The 16,646-nt window shown below is 51.6% G+C and overlaps 1 protein-coding gene across 3 annotated transcripts; it reads left to right on the top strand.

Annotated features, from left to right (window-relative positions):
• Positions 1–23: 23 nt before the first annotated feature.
• Positions 24–8,503, top strand: CUNH3orf18 (chromosome unknown C3orf18 homolog). 3 transcript variants are annotated; one of them, XM_026041522.1, is made up of 6 exons: positions 24–347; positions 1,689–2,083; positions 2,873–2,935; positions 3,258–3,283; positions 4,516–4,645; positions 6,508–8,503. In XM_026041522.1, the coding sequence occupies exons 2-6, from the start codon at positions 1,730–1,732 to the stop codon at positions 6,586–6,588; spliced, it is 654 nt and encodes a 217-aa protein (XP_025897307.1). In that variant the 5' UTR covers positions 24–347; positions 1,689–1,729; the 3' UTR covers positions 6,589–8,503. The 3 variants fall into 3 exon arrangements, with proteins under 3 accessions (XP_025897307.1, XP_025897308.1, XP_025897309.1); XM_026041523.1 differs by having other exon boundaries at positions 1,693–2,083; XM_026041524.1 differs by lacking the exon at positions 2,873–2,935.
• Positions 8,504–16,646: the final 8,143 nt, after the last annotated feature.

A 16,646-nucleotide genomic window follows, 5' to 3' on the forward strand; every position in this document is an offset into this window, starting at 1 on the left:
GACTCCCATCCCACATCCCTGCTCGGCCTCCCAGAGGACCGCTCGGCATCCCAGAGCAACTTCCATCCTGCATCCCTGCTCAGCATCCTGGTGCAACTCCCACCAGTGACTCCCTTGGAAGCACCTTCCATCCATCTCTGCTCTGCAGGGATCTCTCCCTTGGTACAGCCCATGGAAGGGCACCAGGTTGCAGCAGCTGCTCCGGATCCGCTTCCTCTCCTGCTCCTTCCCTCACTTGTGTGCGTGGGCTCTGTGGAAACCTGCCTGCCGTAGGAGACCCGGAGCACGAGGAGGACACGYGGGACGGGATGGTGGTGGGAAGGACCGTCCCCACGAGCTGGACCGCTGTAAGCCAAGGGCCACACGAGGGCTTGGGCAYGGAAATCCTCTCCCCTGGCCTTGGRAGTTGTCTTATCCATGCCAGGAACCTCCTTGGCCGGTGCCACTGTTGGAGTGAGGTGTCTGGGCTCGGGAATGCGGATGGGGCCCTGAGAGCAAGGACGAGAGTGCCCATTCCCAATTGATCTGGCCTCTTCTGGCTCATTTTGAGCTTCCCCTACTTATTTCAGGGCAGCAACRAAAGCAGTGGCTGCATCTCCATGAACATCCAAGTTCAAGTGGGTCTCCAAAACCCAGAGCGGATGCAGGTGGAGGCCCGACCCGTGGCGCTTCCCAGATTCAGGAATTCTCCGAGATCCTTTGCCAAGCCCTTGCGGCTGCTTCCCTGCTCAGAGCTCGGCTCTTTTCCCCGCTTTCTCCTTGCTTGGTGGCGTGTTGGTTTCTGGTTTTAGTGTGAACGGGGAGGCCTGGAGCTCCTTCCTTGGCTGATGCAGCCTCTCTGCCGTGGTCGTTAGTGGCGGATGTTAATCACGCTGCTCCGTGCAGCTGTGGACAGCAGCAGGGCCCCAGAGCGATGGGAACTGCGCAGCCACCCTGCCCGGAACAGAACAGGAGCAGAGCAGGGCTCATTGCCCTTTGCAGACACATCTTCATCCCTTCCCAGCTCATCAGCTCCGTCCCGGCTGCCGGGGATGTGACATCCACAAAACCGGACCCCCTGATAGGGGCCCACGCWGCTCTGCTCCAGAGGTAGCCGCATTTGTAGTGAAGCAATTCCTGGGATAATGGTTATAATTCTATAAACAAAGTGCTGCGAATACTTCTCCTGGGATCATCCCAGGGTATTTTGGGGTTCCCAATCATTTGTGCAATAGCAGCTTGAAACACTCAGAGCTTTTCATGTTTCCAGCATGAAAATGTCTGTCAAATTTCACACCATCAGTCTGAAATAGGGCCCGTTTTAAAATGAGTAGCGATAATTAGCGATGACTAAGCGTTAGTGGGTGCCTGAGTGGGGGCCTTGAGAAGTATTCGCTGTCTGTAGTAGCAGATGGGGGACAGTGCAACCCACTACTGMTAAGGAAACTGCTTTTGGGAGTCCAAGGAGCCCCAGTGCAATGAACAGCCACCAGTGACCACCACAGCAGGGGAGTTGTGCTGGATCCAGTGGAAAGCATCCCGAGATGTGGATGCCTCTGATTGAGTGCCCTTATATAGGATCTGTTTCTATGGATAAACGTAAAAGGGTCTTTATATTTTTCCCCTGATGAAAAGCAAGGAGATTGTGCTCGGGAGCTTGTGCCCGTGTCCAAGAGCTTGGCTCTGCGTCTGATCTCTTTCTCTCCTAGGCAGGAACCTGTGAGGTTGCCCTGAAGAGGAGCCCTCGGCGATGGTGCTGCAGGATGCYGGCCCTGGCTGTGAGGGACACCTCTCCTCTGCTGTAGCTGCCACCAAAGTGTCTTCTGGGGAGCAACGAGCGCTTGGCGAACGCTCCCGGGCGGCCAACAGGATGCCTAGGAGCTCGTCCTCCCTGCAAGACTTGTACCACAGCAGCACTGTGACGGCCAGGCCAGACCCGGGGACAGCACCGCACGTGACCGTGCCAGAAAGGGCTCCTCTGAGCCCCCAAACTACCAGTTTCAACAGCACCAAAATGCCTGAGGTGGCCAGCAGCGGGGCTGGCCTGAGCACCATGCTGCTCTCCTTCGGAATCCTCACTGTCATTGGGTTGGCTGTGGCCATGGTAAGAAGGACCTGCTAAATGTTCCTCTCTTCTAGGGGGTGACAAAGCGGCTCTGGGACTGGTTTGGGTTGAATTATTTCTTTGTGTTGTACTAAAGAYTTACCAGAAATGATGGAGACTGGTAGCTTCTGAGATCCCTTTCTGTCCAAGTCCTTTCTTTTCCAGTGCTCACAGGAATACTACAAGGGTCCAAGTTCTGCAGCCTYCCTGCAGGCTGCTCCAGACAGTGCTCAGCAGCCCCAGAGGAAGCTGTAGGTAGTATCAGCACTTTTAATAGCAATGGGAAGTTAAGTTAAAATAAATCAAAGCAGCTTCTGCTCTGACTTGTTAACTGGAATAGCTGCATTGATTTAAACCTTGTCTATGCAGGAGGCCTGGAGGAAAATTCAGCCAGATTAGTTTTTAAAACAGACTGCCGAAGCCATGTTAATCTCCCCTGTGGACATCTCTTTCTGAGCTAAAGCAGCCTGAGTCTGTTTTAGCTAGATTCATTCCAGACTGTGTTTCTGGAGTTCCACTTGCTCAATATAAGCAGAGTCCCTAAGGATTTGCTGCATTGAACTAACCTGCCACTGATGTTGTAGGCTGAAGATTTCAGAAACTCTAGTTCTGGGCCTGTTGTGGATAACACAAGTGCTCAGCTTTCCTTCTGCTGTACAAGCCATCATTTACCTGCCAGCAGAGAATGAAAGTAGCAGCGAGCTCGGCTTCCTCATACGAGGGAGAGCTTCTCTAATACCACCAAAAGAGGAACCCACAGAAAGGGACTGCTGCAAAATTTCATTACAGGCCCAAGGAGGAGTTTTTCCAAAAGCCCCTAAGAGACCTGGAAACACTGTCCTGGAAATGACCGTAAGTAAGGAAACGAAGGGGAGGTTCTTCATTCACTCTGAATCACCCCAGACATCCTGCAGCCAGCAGAAATACACTGTGCAACACCTAATATACACCTAGTGAGAACATACTGTTACTAACACACCTTGTAGCAGGCTACCTGAGCACCCAGTGTCTCTCAAGGYTACTCATGCACCCACTTCCAGCTGTCACGTTGCCCCTTGCCCTGCTTGGTGTGCCAGACTCGCTGCACCCCCTCTGTGCGTGCCCCAAATTTCTCTTCCCAACTGTTCCCTGTCTTACTGAGACTGTTATAATGATGGTTTTCTTTCTCCTGCAGGTTCTGTATATCAGGAAGAAGAAGAGGTAAGTAGCATCTGTCATTGGCTGAGAGGAATTTGTGCTTCCGAGCCTGGGCAGCACTGGGAAGCAGGCTGGAAAATGGGGAAGGGTCAGGACAAGCCTACAGGGAATGGGAGCCTGTGAGGCAGGGATAGGAATTCTCCACCTCTCCGTCCTGGTCTGCCTGATGCCAGAGCTTCACGTGCTCAGCTGTCACTTTGGAGAGGAAAACATTGACTGGAGAAGGCCAGGGATCCTCAAAACTCTTCATGCTTCACCCGTGAGATGGGCTGAACTGAAAAGGAAAGGGGAAATGCAGGGAAAACACTTCTTGCCACCCATTAGTCGCAGGGGCTCCTCTCTGCCTGAATCCTTGTGGCAGGTCTGGCCACGGAGTTGCAAGAAGCGCTGCTCTGCACAGCARGACTTCTCCTGCAGCCCAGATCTGCCGACGTTTGGTCTGCAAACACGGCGCTGCTGGAGATAATGGTTGTGTTGGCAAAGCCCACAGAGGGGCAGGGAGGGAGAGTTTTATCCCAGCACTTACCAGAGCAGCTATTTGTGGTGACACTGCCAGCAACTGCTTGGGTTTTTCCCTCCTCCTACCCCCCAACACTGCACTGCAGTCCAAGACAGGGACTCGGTGCTTTCACACAAGTGCTGCCCTCCATGACTGGGCTCCTTAGTGTTTCAGGAGACCTTTGGAGTACATTTCGAGCAATGGTACAAGAATTAAGAGCACTAAGGTCTGTCCACAGGCAGCCTCTGAGGACCACTGTTCTACTACCTGTTTTTATAATAATTACTAATAATTTTCTGTTTGTTATCATGTACATCAACCTCAGGGTTGAAGAATAACTCAGACTCCTACAGCTACGTTGCACTTCTGGGATCAGGCATAGTGTGGCCTGGCAGGACTGAGCTTCCCACTGTGCCACGCTGCCTGTTCTTGTTCCCCCTGAGAAATCTTGTTCTGACCCTTGAAGGTCTGCGCGTGCTTAAATCCCCATCGGATTTCTCTGTGCCTAATTCCTGCCAACACGGATTAGCAGTGGCAGCTGATCCCTACAGCTGCAGTGTCCTCCATTCCCGCTGGCTTCTCATCCCTGCAGGATGCAGATGGGACCCTTAGGTAGCAAGTGGGCTGAATCCCTGTGCAGCAGGAGAGACAGGCTCAGCAGGGGTGGAGAAGGCACCTTGAGCTTCTGTCCTCCCCTCTCCTGAGTTCTGAACCCACCTTCTGCCTTCTCTCCCAGGCTGGAGAAGCTGCGCCACCAGCTCATGCCCATGTACAACTTCGATCCCACCGAGGAGCAGGACGAGCTGGAGCAGGAGCTGCTGGAACATGGCCGAGAGGCAGCAGCTTCCCAGGCATCCCAGAACAAGGTGGGCAGCAGGGAAGCAGCCGCGCTGTCGGCACCGCCGCTGGCACCTGCACTGCTTTTGCTACGGAATCCAGGGCTTCTTGGAGGGTTGTGCAGTCAGGAAGCGATGGGAGACCTCAGGAGGGCTTCATCCACCTCTTCCAGCCTTGGAAATGGGAAGATTGAGCATTTTGGAGGCCTTAGGATGGCCAAAGTGTCAGGCAAGTAGGAGTAAGAGCCTGGGGAGGCAAAATGCTGGCTCTGCACAGGGTAAAAAAGATCTCAGGACAAGGGAAATCTCAGCAATTAAGCTGATTTTTACTACAGCTTTTCTGCCAGGACACCACAAGGGAGCAGCAAGGTGCCTGCAATTTGCTGCAGCTTCACATGCTCAGAGGGCACCAAGTGTCCCTTAATTTCCACAGTTTTAAGGTATCCCTGGTTAGTGCAGGATACAAGTATGGAACAAAGCCTTGCTGAGGGAGATTGTAACTGTCAGATAAGAGTGTTGCAAGCCCCAAAAGAGGGCAGGCAGGAAGCCTGAGCATGGGCTCAACCTGTGGCATGGGGTGTCTGATGTTGTCAGCACCTTCAGGCCAGCCTTGCAGGGAACAGGATAGGCACAGCTCCGAAAGAGAAGAGGATGGGGAGTTTTCCATTTGGATTGGGTGAAATCCAAATACTCTGAACACGCTGAGGACTCGTTGCATGAGACACGCTGAGAAATTATGAGCTCCCCGGAGACCGCCGAGTTATTCCATTAGTGGCTTAGGAAAGGGCCAGTTGTTTTGGTGACTGTTGTTAATGGTCTAGATGGGTCTTGGACAAGAGGCTGTGACCTCCCCAGATGTATCAGGGGGCAGGACGGGTGGGAAGAAGGGCTTCTCACCATTGTTTGCAGCCAGTTTCACAGTGTTCTCTCTTTCCTTCTTCAAAACTTGCACACAGAAAAAGCCTTTCTGAAAGACAGAGCTGGCAGGGAGGGTGGAATAGGGATGTCTGTCAGCCAGTGATGCAGCACCCCACTGAGAGGGGACCTCTGCCCTTTTAATTCCTCTCCAGCTGCCCATGTCTTCACTTTTCCAGCTAGAGGAGCTGGAGATCTCCCAAACCATCCTGTTTCCACTCATTTTATACCTTTAGATAAACGGTGGCAGATTGGTGTGGGACAAAAGAAGAAAGGAGAAAAAATAGAGATACTGTAGTTATAAAATATTTACCTTGAGGAATACTTCCCAATCTGCCAAAGAGCATGTGGGAGAGAGAGATGTTGGAAGGTGGGAGATAATCGGCATAATCCATGTACTGGTTTGGGAAAGCAGAGAGATGCTGTTGGCTAAAATTAAGAGATCTTGACCTCTGTCCACTGTGTGCTGGGACATACAGCACACAGTGTTGGTGCCCATGGAGGACATCCCTTCAAGTAGGAAAGCTAGGGAATGACAAGGACAGCATTAAAYACAGCACCATAAAAGCATTTCCTTCCTATACAGTGACTGGCTAGCATGATCCTTGGGAGCTTGCTCAGATCCCTCTGCTTGGAAAGTAAGTTTAAAGGCTTAAAATAACAAGAGATGGAACTTAAACTAGTATCCAAAGCTCAGCCTATGGCAGGTTTCCTGAGGTTTCAAATATTCCCATGCTGCCAGGTGACACATAAAGGATGATATACACACCAAACTAGATAGCTACATATCTCCAGTGATGTGCAGACCGAATTGGTGTGCTGACCTACCCTCTGGCCTGTTGTATTTTTCTGCCACAGCCTTGTTGGTGCTGGGTTAGTCCATCACGCTGCTCTTGATGAGGGGCTGAACCCCRTAGGCTACGTTGGTGCCCACGCGTCTCACCCGCCGGGTCTCACCTCTCTGTGCTTCGCTGCAGATCCTGCTGACGAGCCAGGGGGCTCTGCAGAGGCCCAGTCGCCTCGTGTTCGCAGACGTCGCCGATGCCATCAACGCGTGAACAGAACCTGCCCCTGCTCGGGGACCGTGCCCAGACTTCGGAGGATGGGGGCAAYGAGCCGGTGACTTCTCGCAAGCGTGAGCACCCAGCTGGCCACCCGGTTGGTTTGTGCTACAGATGGGCACAGGCACCCGTGTGGCTTTGGAAAACAGACCTTTCGTGATGGCAGGAGCAACATTTGGTGCGTCCGTCGCTACTGGAAGGTCCTGGGCTGCCATGCTGCAGTTTTGGGGCTGGTGCTGAGTGTCAGCGTCAACCCAGCGGTGTGCTCAGGGACAGTGCTCGCTGTGTTGTGGGTTAGCTGATTCAGAGCCCGTGAAGGCGAGGGAAGGAGAAGGGAATGTTTCAGAGAGCTTCCCCAGGGGTTCCAGACCCTAAATGAACATGTCTGTGCAGGGACCGCAGCCTCAGCAGAGCCCAGAGGGGTGACAAAGCCACTTTGAGCCAGGACAGCTGCCCCCACGAGCTGCGTGCTCACCTGGGACAGGGACTCTTAGCTCTTATGCCCCCCAGGAAAACATGTACCTTGAGGTTCACCCCTCTCGTGGCTTGTGGCCTGCTGATATACGTGTGCCCTGGGTGATGCTGCAGTTCACTAGCTGTAAAAAGCAAAATGAAAAAACGTAAGTCTGATCACATCTTAACTGAGCAGGTGGGTGGGCATCCCCCGGGGCTGTGGCCTGCAGAGCTTGCCCTGCTTCCAGAGGCAGGGGGGACCACRTCCTGCTGCGGGACACCCACAGCCAAGCAGGGAAGGGACTGAGACACACACCGAGCAGGACTGGGGCTCTGGCACCAGGAATCCTCCCCTGCTGTGGCCCAGGGAAGTTTCTACCATGCAGACAAGGGTAGAGAGAGGAGATTAAGGCTTAAAGAGGAAAATTATGTATTGGCTTAACACTGCACCAACCCTGTGCCTGTCCCCGAGGTGGCTCAATAGCTGGTTTTTACTTCCTTACCTGCCAGGACCTGCAATCAGAGTCTTTTCTTCTTCCTGCTGAAGAAAACAGAGCTCTGCATTAGCCTCCCCTCGCACTACCTGCAGGTGGGTCTGGCCAGGTGGGACGGCAGCTCCCCTGTAGACCCCAAGCACCTCCCTGCRTGTCGCTCAGGACCAAAGCATGGCGTAAAGGACAGACACGAGGGTTTCCCCTGTCCCTTCTGGCCACCACATTGGCCAGGATGGCCATGGCACCACCTGCCCTGTCCCATCCCGCAGCCAGGAGCCTGCAGAGGCAGCTGAAAGCGGGGTGTGAATCTGAAGGCAGATCTAAAGGCGGGCTTCACGCAAGGAGGTTTTTCACTGAGTGGCCATTGAGGCCTCCTGCACGTTGTTACAAACAAGCACCTCCCCAGCCCCTTTTTTCCTCCCCCCCAGTGACTTTTTCCCCTTTTCACAGCTGTGAACAATTTCCTGCACATCCATCTCTCACCCCTGCTGAAAACAGTTCCTTACCAGCCCTGCACTGGCACAGCTTTCCCCTTGGCACTATGGCAGGGTTGAGGGAGTTGTTAATTTTGGAAAAGGCATCTCCCTTTCCAAACCTGGAGGCTCCTGGGTGTGCAGTAGGGTTAGAGGACACTGTCCATGGGTCATCCCGACCGTTATCCCAGTGTGAGCAGCCAAGCAGCATTTCCCCCAGAACTTGCAGAGCTGCAACTTTTATTTCCCTCTCTTTGAATTCTCTGCAAAAGGTACCCGTAGGCTGAGCTGTGTCCTCAAACCAGCGACTTCCTTCATGCTCTTAATCTGCCAGYGCGGGGGCAAGAACCTGCTCCTTGTTCCGCGTTAATGCTGAGCTGCATCTTGTCTACCGAACCTACCCATGGCAAATCCTCTTTAGCCATCCTTCCCGTAGTGGCAGGATTGTCCCGCGATGGCTGCTCTTAGATTAACGAAGTACAGACAACGAGACAAGAGAACATTACGGGTATATTGCGGGCTTGCTCTGCTGTATTCTTTTAGAGGAACAGCAGCTCCTTTCACAGTTCTTGGAAGTATATGTTAGCAGAAGCGCTATGATGTAATTTAATTCAAAGGTTTCTCTGTTTTAAGCACTGAAATATATTTAGTTTACATTAAATCCCGTGTGATTGTCCTTTTTTTCCCCTCATTTGTGTTCTCTGGGTAAAAGGGCTGCAATGTATCCTGGCACCACAGTCCCAGCTGGCATGCAGGGAACTTCTCCTCTTCCCTCATGGAGAAACTATGGGAAGTTCCTCATGGAGGTGAGTGCACAGCTTTGAGGGACGGGCTCTGCAGGGGTAAAGGGTTAATGTTCCACAACATGGAAACCCAGGACTTCTTCAGGAAGCCTTAGTGCTCAGGGAAGCTGTGAGAGTAGGAGCTTCCAGCCCAGCAAGTCCTGGGCATCAAGGACAACTCACAGCATGTCTGCACTTGCTATAATATCCTTTAAACAACTGAACTTCTGGACAAACTATAGATTCACCAGAGCTCCCCCGTGGCTCTGACTAGGATGGGCTGCCCACCGTGGGGTGAATATCGTGGGCAGCAGCACTGGCAGCTCCGTGTTGGTAGTTGCTGGGGTTTCCAGAGAACCAGTTTGCCTTCTGCTTCACCTTCTGGCCCACAGACTCAAACCTAATCATTAGGAAAGCTATCAGATCAAACAACGAGGCTTTGGAACAAGATTAATAGGATCAACACTGAAAATATGAGAAGTTAAATAATTCTGCACCACACAGAACTACATGTGGCACAACAAGTTCAACTGTGGCAAATTCCAGGTGTTCACGTGGAGCAGAATTGGCTTGTATTCAAAGCAAGCTGGTTAAAATGCAGAGATGCACAAGATGGTCCTAGTTATCAGCATTTGGGCTTAGGGGCCTGCACTTCACTCTGTGCGTGGATCCTCATGCTCATTATTCSTTGCTTCCACATAGGTCCGTGGGTGCTCCCGAATGGCACGTTCCATTTTTTGATAGTTCTCCAAACTGCAATTCAAGTAAAGAGGGTGGAACTCGCACTGCCTGCTCGTGTGCAGCCGGGCTGACCTGGGTGCACACGGAGGAGGAAAAGCAGAAGCTTGAGGTGCTGTATCACAAACCTTTATTAAAAGCAAACTCCAAGGCCAGTCGCAAGTTGCCAACACTTTATGCCTGCACCAAAACCAGGAGTTGGTCCAAATTTTTCTGTATAGCAAATGTCCTTTTCCTCCAGCACATTGATCTGACTGCAAGGAGCTGTTAGTTTGCAGGGATTTCACTCCTGCTGAATCTCCGCAAGCAGGTATTTTTTATGGGACCCATTTTCTACTGTGCATTCCCAAAGAGGTAGCAAAGGTGTTCTTAAAAAGTACTTTATGTAGGTTTTCCAGGGGAATACTGTTGGTCTAAAGCAAATGGATTTGCTGTCTAACTGAGGCAGCTTCTGTCCCTTTTGCAGCTCACCAGGTGAGGAAGGGCTGAGCAGCATTATAGGAAAAGCTTKAGGGTCTTAAGATGCAATCCCTCATCTGCTGGGAGAAGCCAGAAGTCCAGTCCCTCATTGCAGCAGCTACTGYACCAGGTACAAGGGGATGCAGGGAACATGCAGTTAAGCCTTGCAAGCAGAGGATGAAAACTCCACCTATCAGTTCACTTGCAGGTAAGGCAAAGAATTTGCTAAAATGCCTTGGTTTCCCACTGGAATAGACTTTGAATGCAGATATGAACCACAGTTGGACTGCTGTCTGCTGGACAATACCACCTCTACAAGCTGAATCCAGAGGAACTGACTGGATTTTCCAATGTAACCATCAACAGCTACAGCTGCTCTTGCACCATGTCCCACATGGATTTCTTTATGCAGCAGGAGAAGGGGGGCAACCTCTTCCCATACCTGGCAGTAGGTCAGAAGAGCCTTGAAAGAATAACCTTCATGGGGAAAAACTATTTCTTCCATGACTGCTTCTCACTCAGCCTTTTGCCTTAATAGTGCCCATGTTCCCTTGTGTTAAATAAATACCTGTTGCCTCTGGGGCAAGGATAATAAATGAGCTCAATCTATACAGCTATTTCATGGGTCTCTSCTATGCACTGCTGTAAATTTAAAGCCAATTATGCCCTCTTTCAATATTTAGCAGTGTAGAGCTGGCTGATTTTACATCTTGTCAAGGGTAATCAAGTGCCACCAGGATTTCACTGGCCATGACTGGCCATTAGAAACACCCGTATTCCTCAGGATTGAGGAGGGGAGGGTTTTGAGACCAGAAGTGTGAATCTAGGCACGGGCTGAGACCAAAAGCCACCAGCAGCAACATCAGCACCGACAGCCAAAGCTCTGCCCCAGCACTGAGCTGTACCTGCAAGCTTGGCTTTGAGGAGCTGCAGCACTGGAAGAGCCCTGTATACACACAAGGCACATATGTGACTGAAGGTATAGCAGTATTGAAGTGGAATTGTGAGGCTCTGCAGGRAAGCAGCCCTTTGGGGACTTTGGCTGTTCATGGACAACCCTGTGACGTGCTGAAATCCAGTGGCTGTGACCCAGCTTGTAAACACTGCTCACTCAAAGTCACCACCAAGCTCTGGGGGAGCACTGCCCAGCCTAGCACTGTTGTGGGAGACAGGCCAGAGCTGATGGCACCAATAAAGAAACTTCAAATGGTGAATCCCCAAAATAACAGGGTATGAGCTGACACAAGAGGTAAAATGTAAAGGTCTCCAGCTTCCCCTAGAGCAGCCAAGTGGCTATTGGAGCAAGAACATGAGGAGAGCTGGACTGCTGCTCCAACACAGCAGGAAAGRCAAGCAGGTTCTCGTCCTGACAGTGAGGAGAGGACTTGGTGATGAGCCTCATAGTCATGCAGTCCTTATAGGAGTAAAACATCACCCTTGGACTGCTGTGCTGTCCAACAGAGGTGACAGGGAGCACAGGTTCAAACATCAGTTGTGTAAATAGGTTTCCTTGGCTGTGCCTGCATTCCTGAGTCTGCACCATCTTTCTGTGGAGCTATTGCACAAGGCACCATGTGATAAATAAGACTTTTTAGAAAGAGCAACATCCTCATAAAACATCTGCTAGAAACTATGACAAGCAGCTCAACAATAAAGCATTTACCATCTCCCCCCCCAAGTCCTTACTTAGATGCTTCGGGCAATCCAGCAGAAAACAGGAGAAAGYTGGACCATAATTATAATAAAAGATGACTCTGAAGCATGAAATTAGGCAGACTGCTGGTTTTCCAGTCCYCTGGCTTGAGCAAGACGTGAGCCGGTGTCACTCTACTGCGCTGCAGCAGGGACATTACTCAAGGATCTCCTAAGAGCAGTAGTTGTGCTGAGCYTGGACCCGTCTTTTCCAGCAACATCTAAAGGGGAAGATCATGGGAGAAAGAAGGTTAGAGCCCTGGGACCCCAAAATAAGAAGTTTCCCGCTTTAGTGCAAGGTTTCCAAGAGCAGATTATCCCCTAGCTCAGGCTATCAGGGGAACAGCTACGGTGAAACTTTCCCATCTGCGGAGTCCACACGCTCATCCCTGCTCTCCCCACGCTCAGCCCTGCTCTCCCCCAACACCCAGTTGTTGCTGCTACAGAAGAGCACCCTTCCTCCTCCCGGCAGGAACGCGCTGCGGTTTAGGTCCCAGCACCGCGCGCCGCCGCCTCCCGCTGACCGCGGCATCCGCTTCTCCCGTCGCATCTGCCTCTGCCGCCGGGTACCGGGAGGAAAAGGCATCCCCACGCTGTGCAAACGGAAAGGAAGGAGCAGGCGCCCACACGGGCTGCGGTTTGGGGGTGCTCGAGGCGAGCGCGTCCTCCGCGGATGTCGGCGCAGCGGCAGGAAGCGATACGGGCGCTGGGGCCCGGTGTCGAGCACCTGAGGTTTAAGGCACTGGCGTTTTGTCACGGGGCATTTCCAGGGACTTTCTAAGAAAGCAGAGCTGCCYGGGGCCCGTTGGCCGGCTCCGCATGACGTCCCTGCCGCGGGGGCAACATCTGCCTCTCCCAGCGTGCCGGCCCCCACGTGCGCAAGGGAGAACATTCAGTGAGCAGCGTCCCACAAAGCTCACTGAGGGTAGGACAGGCCCGTAGGCAAGGTTTGCCTCTCAGAAGTGGCCTCACTGGTGCAGGCTGCATGGATGCTTTCCTGATGGGTCTGGGGTGGTGCCCCTTGGTTCCTCCACCAGCTCCCACCTGGCAGCTCAGATACCTCACAGCCTGTACGGAGACCTACTGGTGTCTCTGGTACCACCACCTTGTGGGACAAGCGAGGGAGGAAAGAGCAAGGCTGCCAGAGGGCTGGTGCAGAACACTACAACAACCTCTAGCACACCAAGGGGGCTGCAGTTTGTGCTTCTTTCCGAGGTGACGCTTATGATAGACACTCAGGAYGGACCATTCCCACCTTCTGCGTAACACAACCCAAAGACAACTTCACAACTTCTCAGTTCCAGTGACTTCTTTCTAAGACAGTTCTCCCTCCATCCCTCTTTCGACCCTCCGTACCCGCTGCAATAGTCAGGCCCAAGTTAGAGGGCCGGAACCCGCGGCCCCACGGACACGACGGCCTCTGCCGGGCTCCCCGGCTACGCGCCCGGATCCCGAGCAGGCCGCTTCCAGGGCCGCCCCGTGCACCACGGGGCCGGCCCGGGCTCCAACCTGGTGCGGCGACGCTCGAGCCCGCGCTCCCCGCAGGGCTGCCCTCCCGACGCGCTCGCTCTCGGACGGCCGGGGGAGGCTGTGGAGAGAAACAGCAGAAAAGACCCCAGTGAGGGCCAAACATGGGGTTCTGCTCGTTGTGTTTGGTCTTGCACCCCCCACGGCTCCCCTCAAGGAACTACAACAAGTGAATTGAGTTTTGAGCTGAAATGCCAGCATGTTCCATTAGCCAGAGTGAAAATACCTTGAAAAGCTTCAAAAGGAAAATATCCACACCAGAAAATTTTAGCTTTCATAAACTGACATGTAGCAAAGGAAAAGAGAGTTCTGGACACCTCTTTTTGTACAGTGCTAAACACCTTCTCCTGCAGCTCGGGCACACGGCTTCGCGTGACGGATTCAACCACTTGGCCCCTAGCCCAGAACTGCAGCTCCTGCAACCTGTACAGAAGACACTGCCTGGAATGGTCTTTTCCACCCTCATTTCTAGCCTGGCACTGGTGGACCATGGCTTTCTAGGATTTCTAGCACATTACAGATACTATAGACCAGAAAAAACCCTATCACTGAATCTGATTAGACCTATTTTAAGTAGAAGGTTGGACTAGATGGTCTCTGGTGGTCCCTTCCTGCCTCTGTTATTCAATTATTCTGAAGAATAGGGTCATAGGCATCTATCAAACTGCAGGATACAGGACTTTCCACCCCATTATTGGTATATCCTGGGGTCTATCGAGATGCTCCCACATTAGGTTTGTGTCCTCTGCGTGGCATAAAGGTCTCGGGGAAGAATGAAGTGCCAGCTGAACTCAGAGGACAGTGTTTCATTTAGATTATCCTGACAGAAAAAGGAAAAAAAATCCATGGAAAACCTGCATTTTCTGGAAATTACACTTCTATCACCAAAAAAGAATGCACAAAAGGTAAATTATTTCAGGTAATTTCATCCGTTGGATATTCACAGCACACATGGAGCTTTGTGGGTGACGTGGGAGAGCGTCCGTCTTCCCTCCACTGCCTTTCCCACTGCAGGAACCTGCCCCCAGGGTGGTCTCGGAGCTCAGTGGGGTCCTGGTCCCCCCAGCCATGCCAGGCACACACCACTGCAGTGCTGAACCCACCTCCTCTCCAACGTATCCTCTGTTCTTACCATATCTAYAGTCAGTTTAACCACAAGGCAGCCCCACCAGCAGGTGTTTTACAAACTGCCCTTGGCTCCAAAACGCTCTCTGGRGCTTGTTTCACCCAAGATCCTGGCTTCATGTGCTATGTACTTCTCGTTTTTCAGCTTTCCCAAACAATAAACTCGCCTGAGCCCTGCAATAACAGGGTGCTTAGCCCCTAATAAATTCCCTGTTCAGGTGGCATCACAGCAACAGCACAAGCTGTGACTGCATTTATTTCTCCCACAGACAATTTAATTGCCTTGTCTTCCCTTTCCAGGCTGAGAGCAGAAAGCCATCATAGCACTCCTGAAGGTTAAACCAGCCCATTTCAGGTTACAGGAGGAAAAAAGATGCATAAACTAATGCCAGAAAATCCCCGCCTGACCTTCTAGAGTCCTTTGGCCTCTGGATTCTTCTTACCAATATATACATGCATATGTGTGTGTGTGTGTGTGTGTATATATATATATATTTATTTTGAATTGCTCCTAAAGATAGAAACCATGCCATCAACCATCCTCGAGGCTCAATATCCTTAATGATAAAAAAGAAAACTCCACACAAACATTACACATCTTTTTCTTTTCTAAGCCTGAAACGACCTATCTTCCTCTTTGAACAACTGCTTCTCACTAATCCTTTGTTTGCTGCATCAAAGAGTCTCCTGCTGGCAGGAGYCTAAGTTTTTTTCACTCACCAAATTTCTATTTTTGCTTAATTCTACATTGCCTCTTTGAGGCAAACTCATATGCTGAGCAATTTAGTCCTTTGGGACTCCTGGAAGGGGAACCCCTTTGCCAAAGAAGGGCTGAAATCTCTGGTCTGATGTTTCAAGTAGGGAATGCCCTATGGAAAACTAACATGTTTTAATCAACAAGATCTCCTGTCCTCCCAGGAGGCTTCATGAGCTTCATCTAGGGGCAAGGGGTGTTACAAAGACAATCAGAGTCCCTCACTTATTAGGTTCCCAGGCCAGTTAGATCAAAAGGTTGTCATTGCAGATGGAGAACTTGAGAAGGGCAAAAGTGACAGAAAATCCCCAGGCTTCAGCACTGGGGAAGTGAATATTGGACTCACCCACTTGCGGGGCCGCCCTCTTGGCCTTTTCTCAGCAGAAGGTTCTACCTTTATTGAAGAAGAAAGCAGAAAACAATGTATTTTCATCGCTCATAAATGCTGTGATGGATACAAGGAGCCTGGCCCCGGTGATCCCTGCATAAAGATGGTTTAGCAAGCATGGTGGYGGATCTATGGTCGGACTTGATGATCCTGAAGGTCTTTTCCAGCCATAATRGCTCCGGGATTCTTCTGAGAGATGAGCAGTGGAGGAAGCCTGAGGCTGGGGGTAGAGGCCAGCTCAGGAGGAGCTGCCTCCCAGACAACGTGGGTTGTGGCTATAGTGGAACAGAAATACCAGGAGGAAGCTGCTAAACAGGCAGTGACAGCACAGAAAGGTCCAGAGGGGAGTCAGGACCACAACAATTGCTTGGTCCAACAGTGGTAATTTAACAGAAATAAGGACAATAATCGCCTGCCTTTAAAAGAAAACTCCTGCTTGTCCATCTGTTAAAGTTTGGAAAAGAAGGGACAGCCAGCTTGGCTCTCTCCCAGAAAATGGATAGAAACCCTTTGCTCTCACCACTTGGGATACAGCATTCACCTTCCTGCTTCCTTTTGGCCTCCCTCGTGGTTTCTTCACTGGCTGTGGCCCCACAACCTCCTGCTGGGATAAAAGGAGAAAATCATTTTAGCAGATTTATCCCTAGAACAGCTTTCAGCTTCTCARCCTGGTACGTCTCAAACTGTCTTGGACCCACCACAGCACCCCTACCATGACATTTTTAGTTCTCTCCAGCTTTTCCAGTTGCTTTTCCAGCTGCTGAAGCACATTAGAGGGTGACTAGCAACCCCACTGCTGGGCTGGGGAACTGAACGAGTTCCCAGGGCTCTGGAAAGGGGGGACTGAGCCCACCAAGAGCCTCCTGCATGGTGGGCACTCACCTGTGGCTGCTTCTTTGGTCTTCCCCGCTTCCTCTTCAGGCCCTCGCTCAGTGGGGACGGGGCAGAATTCATGGGCCTCTCGCTGCTGCTCATGCTGCCACTTTCCACCCTCCAGATGATAACCCRGGAAGCTATTTTTCCATAGGCTGTGAAGAAAAAACTTGTCTCCTCTTTCTTCCTCGATTCTGCTGCAGATCCTCTTGACCTGCAAGGCTCGAAATGGTGAGAGGGAATCAGGTGTGACAGCTTGCCTGTTTTTATCAGCTGGGAGACGGGCCACAGCTGACA

This window comes from Nothoprocta perdicaria, unplaced genomic scaffold (assembly GCF_003342845.1).
Source record: "Nothoprocta perdicaria isolate Ctin4 unplaced genomic scaffold, notPer1 scaffold_287, whole genome shotgun sequence".
Taxonomy (NCBI): Eukaryota; Metazoa; Chordata; class Aves; order Tinamiformes; family Tinamidae; genus Nothoprocta; species Nothoprocta perdicaria.